The sequence below is a fragment of the Hyaena hyaena genome, unplaced genomic scaffold (assembly GCF_003009895.1).
Source record: "Hyaena hyaena isolate Hyena2069 unplaced genomic scaffold, ASM300989v1 scaffold_4, whole genome shotgun sequence".
Classification (NCBI taxonomy): Eukaryota; Metazoa; Chordata; class Mammalia; order Carnivora; family Hyaenidae; genus Hyaena; species Hyaena hyaena.
The window spans coordinates 2,397,556-2,413,432 of NW_024080636.1; the positions used below are offsets into that span (position 1 = coordinate 2,397,556).

Genomic DNA, 15,877 nt, shown 5'->3' on the forward strand with positions numbered 1-15,877 from the left:
CCCAAGGCCTTTACAGCTTGCGGCAGAAATAGCCAGATGCCATGGCAGAGAAAGGGCCTGACCTGGTCCTCGCTTCCCTTCCTGTGCCCCAAATCTGTCCCAACCCATCCTTTCCCTGTCCTGTGACATCTCCATCCCCCTCTCTCTTCCTCCCTTAAGGGAGGAAATTCAGGTCCCCGGTCCTGAAGTAACCTCTTCTTGACCCTAAAACTTAACGTGTGTCAGAGAGAGGCATCCTGAAAAGTAGAGCTTTGGGCGTGGAGGCAGGAGATTCACATCTTAGCTATGCCACTTAGTGGCTCATGTGGCCTTTGGCACATCCAGTAATCTCTCCAAGTCTCTGTTTCTTCCTATTTAGGATGAACCTGTTCAGCAGATTGGTACATAATAGGTGCCAAGTAAGTAAATACTTCACCAGGTTTTGTGACACCTCGATCCTGGGTCCCTCCCCAGCCCCTCTCTTTTCAGCTGCCTGCCTGTCCCCAGTTGTGACATCCTCTGAGCTCTGGATTCCCTCTCTCCTGCTCAGGATCTCATCTATTCCAGCCCAGTGGACACAGCCCGCAAGGCACTGATTGTCCTAAGAAGCTTTTTGAGGAGGAATGAGGATGTCCAAGTGGGTGGTCTCATCCGAGGCCACTTCCTGCTCATCCTACAGCATCTGCTGGTGGAACACGGGGCCCCTCCCTCAGGAGGTCAGTCTGCAGCTGTGGGGGGCATGCTTTCACCTGAAGCTCAGTTAGAAGTGGGCATCTCTGCCCTGATGAGGGCTGCTCCAGGAGACAGAATCAGAGTTTTCGCTGTAAAAGAAAAGTCAGACCAGTGTGGAATCAAGCTAAACTTTATCTCCTTCCTCTCATTGGAGAGTGAGAGCTCAACATATTTGATGTGTGTGTGTGTGTGTGTGTGGTGTGAGAGGGTTTATGTTTAATGTCCTATGTGTTTAGCATGGGTGGGTGTATATGATGTATGCATTCATGTCCTCACCCTGTGCGTCTGTCATGTGCTCAGAGCTTTTTTTCAAAAGAACGGCAGTCTCCAGTTGGGAAGAAGAAAGTGGGAAATATGGGGGGCGGGGGTGAGCAGGGAGACAGCAGGAGCCGGCAGGGGCTGGGAAGGGGGTGGATCTGAAATGTGATAGAAGCGGCCAGTGAGATCTGGAAGGATAGTTTCCGAAACTGGAATAGGACTCCCTGGAGTCAAGAAAGTTTGATGTTTGTTCGCTATTAAGACACTGAAAAGGTTGAGATTAGTTTGTCTTTCCTATTTTTAAGAAGTTGAATTTTTAAATAAAATTTCTAAGCAATTAAGAGGAAGTGGGAGGAGAGCTATGGTTCACTAGATCCAGTACTGACCGAGGATGGAAGTTTGGAGGTAGATTTAAGGGAGGGTGGAGGAATTGAGTTCTTCCTCTTCAGGGAAGGATAAACCACATCCAACTGATAATAATGCTTTAAGAGCCATGAGATTTCATGGAAACGTAGTTGAAAAAATGTGGGCATTGAACTCAGATTTGGGTTCAAATCCTGACCCTGCCACTAATTGGCTGTGGGAGCTTGGAGAAGTCACTCAGCCTCTCTGGGCCTGTTTCGTAACTGCAAAATAGAAATAATAGTCACAAAGGGGGACTAAGTGAAATATTGAATTTCTGGTACCCAACCCAGAATTGGCACTCCATTTGTCAGTTGCCCCTGTGCCCAAGGAAGAAGGTAGGAAGTAGTGGTGAATCCCGACAAACATTTATGCTACGGTAAGGTATCTGTCTGACCTTGGGGTGATCTGAGTATCCTGACCAGCCCTCCTCCTTCTTCCTCACAGCCTCAGGGAACTTGCCATTGCTACTGAGCCTCCTTTCTTTAGTGCAGCTGAAGAACAAGTCAGAGCAAGAACTGGACAGCATGGCCATGAAGCTCCTTCACCAAGGTGCCTGAGAGCCCAGGGCTGGGCATCCTCCTTCATTCCATCTTTCATGTCTTTGGGAGAAGTTAGGGGGTCACTCTGTTCCTGTGGGTTTCCTGCCAGGGGATCTTTTAGATCTTTCTCTAGTTGTGCTCTGGGAGGGTTTGGGAAATGAAACAAACAAACAAAAAAAACCCCAGAACACTGTGTGACAGGCGCAGCCCTGGAGTTGGGAATACCTGGGTTTGTTCTCATTAGCTGTGCAACCTTGGGCAGTCATCTAGCGTTAGGTTCCTTCCAGGTAAAACAGTAGTACCTAGCTAGTGTAGGGCTGAGATAAGGGATTGCTAGATGTAGGATGCCATGCAGTACTTGGCACACAGTAGGCCTCCAGTGGAGACTCTCTGTGGAGATTCACTTTTCCCAGCACAAGTTCAGTTCTCCACCCTACTTCACAACCAACTCTGGATCTGATGATTCAGTTCACAGTCCTCTAGGCCTCTTCTAGCCATACCCAAACCCCGCTAGGACCTTGCACTGCTCATTAATGCGGTTGCCACGTCATAGGCACCGTCCTTAGGAAGGTTTCTTGAGGAAAGATTGAAATTACCAGGAAAAAAATGGCATCTCTTCAGTACATGGACTGTCAGGCGCTCTGGCCACAGGGGTCGAGGGGGATGGGGGAGGGATTGGTTCCCTGCCTGGATCCCAGGCCTCACAAGAAGATTGGTGTCAGACTTAAAAAGGGCCTCCAGGCCTGGCCTGATGCTGGTGGTCCCAGCCCATCTGTCAGGAGGGAAGACTGCATATGGCAAAATCAAACCAGCTGTCAGAAGGGCCTCTGGAGGGTGAATAATGACCTGAAACATACATGTGAAATGTAATATACATTTATATATAATCCTTGAGTATTTTTATTTGAGAGCATGGCAGGTAGAGGACAGAGATGAGGAAGGGGACTGCTTGTCTGATTGACCACAAGCCAATTAGAAGTCTGTGTGGCTGTGTGAGGTGGCTGCCAAAACAGTGAATGGAGACCTAGGTAGGTTTCATATTGAGGCGATGGGGGCAGGGGAGCAAAGAGTGGTGAATCCTAGGAGGAAAGGGATAATATTCTATAGCTGTCTACTCTACAGTGTAGTAACTATTCTGATGAGGGCTGGGGGATCATGAAGAGGCCTCTCATCTTGGTTTGAGAAGTTACAAAGGGCTTCATGGAGGAGGTGAACTTTGAGCTGACTCTTGATTGCTGAGCAGGTGTTAAGGAGTTAGCCGGATGAGGGTGATGTGAGTGAGAGAGAGAATATGGCAAGTGCAAGGGAGTTGCACGATGACGGTGATGGAGTCCTCTGAGAAGGCAGTGAATGCCCCATTGCTGGAAGATTTCAGAGGCTGTGTCTTCTCCTGCTGGGGGTGGCAAGTTGGCCTAGATGACCTCTGCAGACCCTCATCCTGGAGTCTTTACTGGCACGAATGCTGTAATAGGACACCTTTTGATCACCTAAACTTGTGCAGTCTGTTCTAATGTGCAGCTGTGGGCTGCTTGCCTGAATGTTTTTCAGATGGAAGAGTGTGAACATGCCTTCAGGTTTGTTACTGCATTTCTCTTCATTGGCTGTAGTACCAGGGACACTTAGTTTGTGCTTGGTTCCTAAGATTGACAGACTGATATCTGAAATAAGCCAGTTGAGGCCACTCTCTGTGAGAATTGTGAGTGCTGATGCACGTGAAAGCGCTGGAGGGCTAGGTGACAGGACTCCTGCGGACTCTTGCAGTGAGCAAGCTGTGTGGGAAGTGCAGCCCTGCTGACGCGGATGTCCTGCAGCCCTCCTTCAACTTCCTGTACTGGAGCCTTCATCAGACCACACCCAGCAGCCAGAAAAGAGGTAATGCCAGGCTGAGATAATGAAGAGGAAGGATGCTGGGTAGTGTCTGTGGCCATTGCTGCCCTTTGTTTTTTCCTGTTATCGAATATATGAGGGGAGATGTGTCTGGGCCAGATGGCCATAAGGTCCTTTCTGGTTCTGATAACTTGTGGTTCTGGAATGAAGTTGGAACCCTTGGAACCCCAAGCTGAGCCTTTTGTTCACTCACCGTGTGTGCATGAGGCCCCCATCAGGTGCTAACCGTGATGCTGGCATGGAGCAGGGGCTCCTGTGTAACTCACGTGGTGCTTGCTGTGCCCAACTGTCTATAGCTGCCGCAGTGCTCCTTAGCAACACGGCCCTGATAGAACTTCTGGAGAAGACTCTGGCTCTCACCTGGACGGAGGTGGACTCACCCAGGACCGCACTCCTTTGCTCCGCCTGGCTGCTCACTGCCTCCTTCTCTGCTCAGCAGCACAATGGCAGTCTACAGGTTCGTCTCTAACCCCTGTGGCTCTGAGGCATGGAGTGGCACACCAAGGAGTGACAGAGTTCCTGAGTTCTGGTCTCAGCTCTGTGGCTTACTAGCCGAGTGACCTTGCTAAGGGATTTAACTGAGTAAACTTGGCAAGGTATTTAAATCTCTGAGCTTCAGTTTCCTTGCCTGCAAAATGGGGAAGAAAACATCCAAGGTTGTCAGGTTGGTTTACATTAATTTATCACACATGGATCACCTACCTGCCAGGCTGTGTTCTAGGCACAGTGGAATAGGACATTAATACAGCATATACCCCACACTTGGGAAACTTACAGTCTTTAAGCAAAGCCTTGAAGGGGAAGTACAATTGTACCAGGAAAAGATAGCAGGGAAAGGCATTCTAGGTGAAGAGAACAATATGAGCAAAGATGGGAAGCCTCACAAATTTCGGACATAGTGTACATGTTTGGAGAGTGATGAGTGACTATGATTAGAATGTAGGGAGTGACTGTCAGATCGGACAGGAAGGCAGAAGCCAGACTGTGACCTTGGTAAGCTGTGAAATGCCAAACACGCATAAGCTGTTGTAATTTTTGGAGAAAGTAACGTAGGGAACAGGGGAGTAATGGACATACCCACAGAACACCTCCCTTCCTCTCATTCCCTCCCTGTCCCCCTATATAGGGCCTTGTCATCATAGTGCCCTGCATGAGCTCCTCTGAGGGCTGCTTCATGTCCTGGGGTCTCCTCCCTAAGCCCTGCTGCTCCTTGTGGTTAGAAACCATCTTCTAGCCTTTGACATGTCTTCTCACTGTGCCCAGCTCTGTGCAAGTCTCATGTCAGGCACACACTCATTTGTGAAGTCATTTTTATTTAAAAATTTTTTAAATGTTTATTTATATATTGAGAGAGAAAGAGAGAGAGAGAGAGAAAGCAAGCAAACAGGGGAGGGACAGAAAGGAGGGAGACAGAATCCCAAGCAGGCACTGCACTGTCAGTGTGGAGCCCCATCCAGAGCTTGAACTCATGAGCCGTGAGATCATGATCTGGGCCGAAATCAAGAATTGTACGCTTAACTGACTGAGCCACCCAGGAGCTCCCGAAGTCATTTTTAAAATTTGGCCTCCAAGGTGGCAGCAGGCTGTGGCAGATCTGTTCTGTAATAGGGCTTCTGGTTGTTGCCTATGGCGTTGATTTAGGACAGGAACCCATTCTACTTTTCTTTATGAGGCCCTTGGACCCACCTTCACCTCTGCAGTCACTTCCCTGGGTGGCAGCCTACATCGTGTGGCCAACTTTGCCTTGGTTCTCAGCTCGTGCCCAGCCAATTACCTACTAACCACCTCCTCTCTAAATCCTCCCCGCTGCCTTAGCTCAGTCCTGATGGTTCACCCTCACTACTAATGTGGCCTCTTCAGTCTCCTGGCTCCTGGCTGGCCCCCGCTCCATGCTTCTGTCCCTGCAGCCAGTCTGTCTGGCTTCCACAGCCCATACTCCTCCAGCAGCTTTTCTGTTCTCCACACGGCCTCCGAGACCTGGCACACCTGGCCCCTCTGCAGCCTTACTTTCTGCCATTCCACCCTCCTTCTCTGTCCTTTGACCAGCTGTTGGCTCTTCTCCAGATCAGCTCTGCTTTTTCACATCCCCATAGCGTTGAAGGTTTGTTTCTGATTGATTGATTGATTGTTAATAGCCTTTATTTCTAAGACAGTTTTATGTGTTATGAAAAATGGATATCACAGAGAGTTCCCAAATAACTCCCACGCAGTTTCCTCATTAACATTGCACATTGGTATGTTATCTCAGTACCTTTGTACAAGTTAGTTCTCCTGCCTAGAACCTGCTGATCCCCCAGCCAACAAGCATTTTTGAGGAACTGCCTTGTGTCAGACTGTGATAGATCCAAGTGGAGGAGACATAATCTCTGCCTTGAAGCAACATGTGTTCTGGGTGAGGAGAGCAGAGCCAGACTCAGCTTTGAACCTGCCGTTCCAGCTAGCCCATCAGTTTGAATATTGCTTTGACTTTAAAGAGCACCTTCACCAATGCTGACCCTCAGCTATCCTTCAGAATAGTTCTGGAGGGTATGAAAGCAAGTGGCATTGTTCCCATTTCATACATGAAGAAAGTGAGGCAGGCTGGGAGAGGTGCAGTGACTTCCCTTTGGCCACATGGCTAGCTAGTAGCAGAGCCAGGATTTTGATTCTGGGCCGTCTGACTCTAGAGCTAAGTTAGTTGGATAGTAGGCTGAGATGGAAACTGAATCACAGATGAGGCCAAGGAGGCTCCCTGGTGGAGGAGTTTCTTGACGATGGAGAAGATTTGGGGGAAGAAGGGTTTTCGGTGTACAGGCTTCATTCGCCTCCTCACATTTCTGAGTCCAGAACTGGTGGGCTCACAAGACTGTGTGGCCTCCTTTGTCCCTCTTGATGGAGCAGGTGTGTGTGGGTGCATAGAAGAGAGATTGGGACTCTGGAGCTTTGTTTTCTCCTCAAGCTGCCAGAATGTGGGAGTCACCCCTTTACCTCCTGCCCTACCAGGTTCACCAGACACTGTCCGTGGAACTGGACCAAGTATTGAAGGTCCTCAGCTTTCCAAAGAAAAAGGCTGCACTGCTCTCAGGTATGGCCCCGGGGGCCTCAAGTAGGAGAAGACGAGCTTTTCCCTTAGACTGGGAGATGGGACCATCCCTCCCAGACTAGCCGATGGTCACCCCATTATTAGCTCCACTCCCCATATTAGCTCTGTCTCCCCACTGTGACAGAGCTGGGTGGATGGTGGCGAAGGAGGTGGGAACTGACTCAGGGGTTTCTTGCTTTCAGCTGCCATCTTACGCTTCTTGCGGACAGCCCTGCAGCAGAGCTTCTCCTCTGCCCTCGTGGCCTTTGTGCCTTCAGGGGCCCAGCCACCCCCGGCCCCTGAGGACACTGTCCTCGCTCCGCTGAGAACATCACAAGTGTTGTCCCTGGTCATCGGACTGCAGAACCTCTTGGTGCAGGTAAGGCCTTTGCCAAGCGGGACCTGGCAGCAGAGTCTGCTTCTCCCAGAACAACAGTAGGAAGGGGTGGCTGCCTGTCAAGGACCTGGTATTTCTGCCAGGATTGGAGGGTGGATTGATTGGGACTTGTAAAGTTATAGTGACAGAAATGAAACACAAAATGGCTCATAACTGGGAAGGTCAGGGCTCAGTACTAGCTTTAGGCACAATTGGATCCCAGAGGCCCAGACAGTGTCATCAGAACTCTGTCTCCATATTTTAGTTCTGCATTTCTCTCTGTCAGCTTTATTCTCATAGGATGGTAGAATGACCGACAGCAGCACCTGGCTCACATCCTTCCAGCAGCGAGAGACTTTCTCTTTCCCCGCAGTCCTCAGAACTGAGTCTCATTAGTCTGGCTTGGATGTAATGTGCCAGTCACTGTGGCTGGGCCATGGGGTGCTCCGGCTGACCTGGCTTGGGTCAGTGCCCTCTCCCGGAGGCTGGGGCATGTGGTCTGTTCTCCATTACCCATGTAGACTGAACATGAAAGAGGGATGGCTCCACAAAAGAAAACTGTTTGCAGAAAAAGGAGGAGTGAATTTTGTGTAAGCCAAAACAATAGATGTGTACCCCAGAGGGTTTTGTGTTTCATAGCTCAGAGGACTTTTGGAGATCATTATTTTCCAGACATCACACACTGTGAGGGGTGGTGGGGCATGGAGATATGTTAGGTGCCTGCCTTTGAGGAGTTAACATTTGGTGGGGAACTGCTGTATAGACAAGAAGTGACAACATAGTGAGGTCAGTTTTGGGCTAAAGGGATACAATGCATTGTGGGGGTACAGGGTATAACTGATAGTATAGAGCTGGCTATCAGAGAAGGTTTCCTGGGGGGGGTGGGGAATGCTTGAGCTGAGCTGAAAAGACCAAGTGATTTGTCCTACATCCCCAAGGGCAGGGGGCATCAGAAACAGGATTGATCTTGATGGCAGCACCATTTTGTTCTCTGGGATGGACTCATTCCCTGTTGCTGGCCTTGTGGCCTGTTTCTAGAACTTCTCATTTAGGAAGCTTATTGTGTATTCTTTTCTTAAAAAAAAATTTTTTTTTTTACTGTTTATTTATTTTTGAGAGAGAAAGACAGTGAGACGGGGAGGGCAGAAAAGAGGGGGAAACACAGACTCCAAGGCAGGCTTCAGGTTCTGAGCTGTCAGCCCAGAGCCTGATGCAGGCCTCAAACTCATGAACCACGAGATCGTGACCTGAGCCAAAGTCGGGCACTTAACTGACTGAACCACCCAGGTGCCCCTATTGTGTATTATTTTCAGATATGAGCTGGTCACTGTTGGGTTACTAAAGCCCTGGGTGTTTATGCTGTTTTTGTTAGACTTGGATTCTCTCTTCTTGCCCCTTGGAGCTTGTCCAAGAGAGATCCTCGTGGTCTGATCTGATGGCAAGTCATTCATGAGACAAGAGGAGGGAGGTTGGGTGGGGGTTGGGGGGAGCCAGCAAATGATGAGGGGAGTTGCAGAGACTTCCTGGGGGTGGGATGGGGGCCTTCATTGGAGTAGACACTACTTGATGTCCAGATAATGACTGCACATACATGATATGGCTGTTGATTGGGGGAAATTATGTTCAAGGACTGATCCCCAAGGAGCCTGTGCACAATATGGGGAAAGTTGAGAAATGTCAGGAAATAGAAGATGCTGGCTCTGTGGTTGCCGAGATTTCTCCTGGCAGCACTTCTCTGCATAAGGCTCTATACACTTAGCTGTCTCTGTTGTAAGTTCCCATTTTCCTATCAGTCTTCCCAAGGCTGTGATCTCCTCAAAGGTAGGAACTGTGTGTCAGACTAATCTTTGTGTCTTGTTCTCCTTGTGGGTTCAAAACCAGATGAGAAATCAGGAATCAGATGAGAATCAAAACATCAGCTTTATTTCTGGTAAACACTATAGTAGAGTGTAGCTGGGACTTCAGGTCATACTGGGATTTTTTTTTGGCGGGTGGCGGGGGTGTCTGGACTTTTTCATATACAGCAAAGATTAAAGAATTTATAGTGAACATTCATATACCCACCACCTAGATTCTATTAACATTTTACTATACTTGCTTTATCATATCTATCCAAAAAGAGCTTTTAAACCACTGCCTTTCCCCCAGGCCAGACCAGGAGCCCATATGCAGAGAAACTATGTTTGTATTATGGACACTTTGCCAGCTGGCCAAGATCTTAGGAGTTGAAATTCATGGGAGCATGACCTTTAATAATTTGATCCTGTCTTGATGACATAGTGTACATGTTAAGCTAGTATCTTACCTGTTAGATTAATTTCTTGGGTGAGGAGGAGCCAGTTAAATGTGGGAGGAAGGGCAAATAAATGCTTTCTCTCCAATGTTTCTGAAAGGGCTGAAGCTCCTATTTTAATGTTTTTTTTTTTTTTTTTTTTTTAAATTTCTGAGAGAGAGAGCGTGAGCAGGGGAGGGTCAGAGAGAGAGAGGGAATCACAGACTCTGAAACAGGCTCCAGGCTCTGAGCTGGCAGTCAGCACAGAGCCTGACGCGGGGCTCGAACCCACGAACCGCGAGATCATGACCTAAGTGAAAGTCAGACACTTAACCGACTAAGCCACCCAGGCGCCCCTGAAGCTCCTATTTTAATATTCAGAACATAGGGAAAAAATTACTCCCTTATACTCTATATCCAGCATGAAACCTGGGACCAAATTGGCATGCAGTGTTTGTTGAATGAATGAATGAGGACATAGAAATGAAATGACATCAAGTACTCAGATTGTAGGAAGCACAATTACAATTAATGCCAAAATGACCTGTTGTTTGAATCAAGAAAGTCTCTACAGAAAAGGTTGCATTTGAATCAGGCCTTGAGTGATGAAAACCTTCTTCAAACTAGTAGCGTAACCACTAAGCCCTCAGTGACTTTCCCCTAGCACCGTCACCATTCACCTTCCCTGCCCGGGAGCCTTGGTGTTCCCAGGACCGCGACAGTGTCCTGTGCCTCGGGTGTATTTTTTCCTTTCCTTTTTTTTTTTTTTTTAAATCATGGCAAAATATACATCACAAAATTAACCATTTTAATCATTTTTAAGTTACGATTCTGTGGCAGTAAGTACATTTACATTGTTCTACAAACACTACCACCTTCTATCTCCAGAACTTTTTCATCTATCTTGTTGAACTAAAACTCTGTTCACACTAAACAGTAACTCTCCATTGTCCCCTCTCCCCAGCCCTTGATAACCACCATTCTACTTTCCATCTCTATTCAACTATTTGATTCTTCCAGTAGCTCATTTAAGTAGAAAAATAGATTATTTGTCTCTCTGGAGGTTTTGGACTGTCCTCAGCAGTCCGTGGGTAGGAAAACCAACTGGAGTAACTCGGGAATTCTTCACGAAGAGGCTATTGGGCCTGTGCTGGTTATAGGAAAGTGTTGGTGAGGAGTCGCTCAGCCTCACAGCCACTGTCCCTGTGACTCCCTGATGAACAGGACTAAGTAGCCCCTTTCTCCTTTCTCTCACTGACTCACTCCGGAGAAATTCCCTGGCCTTCTGCTTTCAGTCACAATGACCTTTCTGTCACTGCCCATAACCCAAGGAAGTATATAGAAGAGTCGTCTTGTTTCTCTGTCCTTCCCTCATGGCTGGAGCTAAGCCTTCTTTAGACCCTTCCGTAGGTTTGTTGTTTAAAAATAGTTCTTTATTTGTTCAGTCATTCATACATTCAGCAAATATTTATCCCACAGCAATCCAAGAATAGAGGAGGTCTCTCTCTCTCTCTCCAGAGCTCCAAGAATGGTTTATTCAGCCCTGTAATGAGGATTGCATTTATCATATTTTATTATATGGTCAGTGGTCTGCATTTCTGTCTTCTTCCATAAAACTGTAAATTTCTTTTAGGCAAAAACTTTTGCTGCTTGTGGTTGGGGAGGAGGGCAGTGAGAGGAGGCCTCACGGAGAATGTGACATTTGAATTCAGTCTTGAACAGACATTTGAATTCAGCTTTGAACAGAGTCCAGGGAGAGGTAGAGGGAAGGGCATTCCAGGCAGGGAGGACAGCATGAGCAAAAGCGGGTAATATGGAAGTGCACAGGAGAGGCGGGCTTGGGGAGCGGCAAGAAGTAGAAGATGACACTGAGGAGCTGGGCAGGGGCCAGACTAGTCAGCACCTTATGTGCCAGGCCAAGTGGTGCTGTGGGGAGCCAGGAAGGGCTCCTATTCAGACTGAGTTTTTGAAAGCTCGCTGGCAACCGCAGGAGGGAAGAGGGGTGGGAGGAGAAAGCCTGAAGGCAAGTGGACTGTTGAGCAAGAGGTTGTTGCAGTGACTGAAGTAAATGACACCAAGGTCCATTTCACACCCACTGAGATAAAATAAAGAAGACAGATTATATCAAATGTTGGCAAGAATGTGGGGTAGGTGGAGCCCTCATACGCTGTTGGGGTGGGAATGCAAAATGGTGCAACTACTTTGGAAAACAGCCTGGAAGTGCTTCAGAAAGCTAAGCATAGGATTTCTGCATGCTCCAACATGGCTGCTCCCAGGTATATGCCTAAGGGGATTGAAAGCGTGTGTCTCACAAAAACTGATACACAGATGTTCATAGCAGCACTATTCATAATAGTTCCAAGTACAAACAACACCAATGTTCACCAGCTAATGAATGGATCAAGAAATTGTATACATGTACAACTGAATACTATATGGCCATAAAAGGTAATGAAGCACTCACATGCTCCAATGTGGGTGAACCTTGAAAACATAAAGAAGCCAGATGGAAAAGACCATATAAATTAACAATAGAACTCCCCTGTGACCCAGCAATAGCACTGCTAGGAATTTACCCAAGGAATACAGGAGTGCTGATGCATAGGGGCACATGTACCCCCATGTTCATAGCAGCACTTTCAACAATAGCCAAATCATGGAAAGAGCCTAAGTGTCCATCAACTGACTAATGGATCAAGAAGATGTGGTTTATCTATACAATGGAATACTACATGGCAATGAGAAACAATGAAATCTGGCCATTTGTAGTAACATGGATGGAACTTGAGGGTATTATGCTGAGTGAAATAAGTTAGGCAGAGAAAGACAGATACCATATGTTTTCACTTATAGGTGGATTAGGAGAAACTTAATGGAGGACCATGGGGGAGGAGAAGGGGGAAAATAGTTGGGGAGAGGGAGGTGGGGAAACCATGAGAGACTCTTGAATACTGAGAACAAACTGAGGGCTGATGGGGGTGGGGGAGAGAAGAAGGGGGGTTTGGGCATGGAGGAGGGCCCTTGTTGGGATGAGCACTGGGTGTTATATGGAAACCAGCTTGACAATAAACTATGAAAGAAAAAAAAAGAAGTAAATTGGGGAGAAAAAAGACCACATATTACATGATTTCATTCGGATGAAATGTGCAGAATAGGCAAATCCATAGAGACAGAAAGTAGATTAGTGGTTGCCTAGGACCGAGGTTGAAGGTCAGGGAATGGGGAGGAAATATTAATGAGTATGGTGTTTCTTTTTGGGATGATGAAAATATTCTGGAATTAAATAGCTGTACAACTCTGTGAATGTACTAGAACTACTGATTTAGGGGTGCCTGAGTGGCTCAGTCAGCTAAGTATCTGACTCTTGGTTCTGGCTCAGGTCCTGATCACGGTCCTGATCTCACAAGCAAGCAGAGGATGGGCAAAGAGAGAGACACACACAGAATCTGAAGCAGGCTCCAGGCTCTGAGCTGTCAGCACAGAGCCTGATGTAGGCCTCAAACCCACGAACCACGAAATCATGACCCAAGCCAAAGTTGGAAGCTTAACTGACTGTACCTTTAAAAAGATTAATCTTATGGTTTATGAATTATATCTCATTAAAGCTGTTATTTAAAAAAAACAAAACAAAACAACAGTATCAAGAGGGGGAAAACGACAGTAAGACCAAAGCTGGGCACTGGATGGTAGTCCTCACTGACATCTCTGATCCAAGGCAGCCATGTAACATCAGCACCAATGACTGAGTGCTGGGCAGAGTGTGCAGAATCGTGCCCTGCACTGAGACGAGGTGGCTCAATGCAGGGCTGTGGAAGGTGCACTGGCCAGAATCATAGAGATCTGGATCATAGTCCCTGCCCAACTCCTAACTCTGAAGGTGTTTAGCAAGTCAGTTCCTCTTATGGATCCTTGATTTCTCTATCTGTAAAATAAAAGGAGTCTTTCAGCATTAAGCAATTTGCGCCTATGAGAATAGCCGCCATTGCCCCCAGAATGGAGCATAACCCAGAAAAGTGTTGGTTGTAGTGAGGAAGGAGGCAGTGTCCAGAGTTCATCATGCTGGGCCACATGGGGGAAAGAGGGCAGGTTAATAGCGGGGGAGGAGGGGGAGCCGGGGGGGGGGGGATGCATCTGAAGAAGGAATGTGGTTACTAGAGTGACTTGCATAGCATTGGAGTAGGGAGAAGCCAGGGCAGACTTCCCTGGTTACTTCTCAGAGGAGCCACAGGACTATAAATCTCTGAATGTCTCTAGAGTAGAAATACATGCAGCAGGTTTGTTCTGGGTTTCTTTGGAGATGGAAGCCTTGGCCAGCAGGTAGAGCTGCAGGAAGACAGGTGGGGGCCCTTCCTTGTGGCCAGGACTAACAGTAGAGCAGGCCACCTTGGGAGTGATGAGTGTCTTGTGGCTGAGGGTCTCCAAGCAGAAACCCAGCAAGAACTCCCGCTGGATTCCAGTCTAGTTGCTACATCCCTGGGGAGATTTGGGGAGGGGTAAGGGTGTGCCTGAGCAGGGAAGGAACAGTTATCCTTGTGCTTAGACTTCGTTTTGGGATTGGGGGTGGGAGTAGAATGTTGTTACCAGATTGGAAATCAGTGAGCTAATTAGTTTTACAAGATGTGAGGCTTTGATCTCAGGGATCATTCATGCAAGAGCAGAGGTTTATGTCAGGTTAAGGTTCTAGGAGAGTTAGAGGTGGAGAAGAAGGGGAAAAGACCTTCATTGAGTGCCTATCCTGAACAAACACTTGACATACATTATTTGTTTAAAAACTTTTTATGTTTGTTTATTTTTGAGAGAGAGAGAAACAGCACAATCAGGGAAGGGGCAGAGAGAGAGGGAGATACAGAATCTGAAGCACGTTCCAGGCTCTGAGGTGTCATCACAGAACCCAATGTGGGGCTTGAACTCACGAACCGTGAGAGCATGATATGAGCTGAAGTTGTACGCTTAACTGACTGAGCCACTCAGGCGCCCTGACGTATGTTATTTATTCATCATAACTCCTCTATAAAGTAGAAATGATCATCTCAGTTTTATAGACAAGGAAACAGAATCCCAGAGATCTGAAGTAACTTGCCTAAGTTCACACACTTTTAGGTCAGGACTGAAACCTAAGTCCTTTTGGTTACAAAATCCATGTTCTCTCAGTGTCCCAAGAAGTGCATCTTGTGAACGGGGGCCATTGTTACCAGAGTGGTGGTACCTGGCTTTCCTAATGCCCAGTGGCCCCAGCTCCTCATCCAGGTGGTCCTTGCTGGGTTTCTAAGGTAATATGGAGACAGGGGCAGAGAGTGGCACTGGGGCCGTAGCTCTTCACCAGGTGGGGAAGCCACGGCATGCTGGCTGTGGCTGTGTGGTCTTGGGTACCTAGGAAGAGGCTGGATATTGGCCCACTGGTTAAGAGTTAGTTTTAGATTGGAGAAGGAGAAAGGGCACAAGGCCTTGGGTTTGGTTCTAGATCTACCACCTATTGATAAGTACAGGTGTCCTCAGATCAAGTATTTTCTCTCTGGGCCTCAATTTCTCAACTGTAAAACAAGGTGAGTGGATAGATCAAACACTTCAAGCTGTGTTCCTTGGAGGCCTTAGGAGATCTGTGGAGAAAACCCAGGGGGGTTTAAAGCGGGAGGGATGGGGGGAGGGTATTTCACCTGTTGTGCATTTCATGAGGATGTTCTCACCCTGTATTGAGCGTGTACTCTGTGGCAAGCACTGGCTGGGCACTCTGTATCCATTTCTCCTTCAACCCTCTTAGCAACCCAGGTAATTTTTTAATCCTCACTCAGTAAGGGTAAGTGACCTTAGCCAGGGTCACCTAGATGGTAAGTGACTAAGCAAGGATGCAAACCATGTCTGTCCCATGTTCTTAACCACCACATTGTTGCCTTCCAAAGAATAGTACAAAGACAGCATAGCTTTCTGTTTGTTTTTACATTTAAAAAATCCATTTTTTTATAACCTATATGCAATAAAATTCATTGATTTTAAGTGTCCAATTAAGTGAGTTTTGACAAAAATATGGCTTCATAAACACTACCACAACCATGGTATAGAACATGTCCATCACCCTAGAAAGTTCCCTTGTGCCCCTTTGTAGTTAATCTCTTCTCCCCTTCCCTGTCCCTCAGTACACACTGATCACTTTTCTGTCACTATAGTTTTGCCATTTCTAGAATTCCTAGAAATGAAATCATGCAATATGTGGTCATGTGTGTCTAGCTTCTGTCACTTTGCTCAATGCTTTTGAGATTCATTCATATTGTTGTGTGTGTCAGTACTTCATTTCTTTTTACTGGTGAGTAGTCATCCATTACATGGCCATACCACAGTTATCTACCCATTACCTATTGATTCAGGACTTCCAG

At 47.2% G+C, this 15,877-nt stretch overlaps 1 protein-coding gene across 1 annotated transcript in view; it reads left to right on the forward strand.

The window, feature by feature from the left end:
- Nucleotides 1–15,877, forward strand: part of MEI1 (meiotic double-stranded break formation protein 1) — a 77,680-nt gene that overhangs the window by 57,234 nt on the left and 4,569 nt on the right. The window contains exons 21-26 of the mRNA XM_039237528.1: nt 530–695; nt 1,819–1,923; nt 3,675–3,785; nt 4,097–4,257; nt 6,783–6,864; nt 7,065–7,240. Coding sequence (XP_039093459.1) covers nt 530–695; nt 1,819–1,923; nt 3,675–3,785; nt 4,097–4,257; nt 6,783–6,864; nt 7,065–7,240 — 801 coding nt within the window. The remainder of the gene's footprint in view (nt 1–529; nt 696–1,818; nt 1,924–3,674; nt 3,786–4,096; nt 4,258–6,782; nt 6,865–7,064; nt 7,241–15,877) is intronic.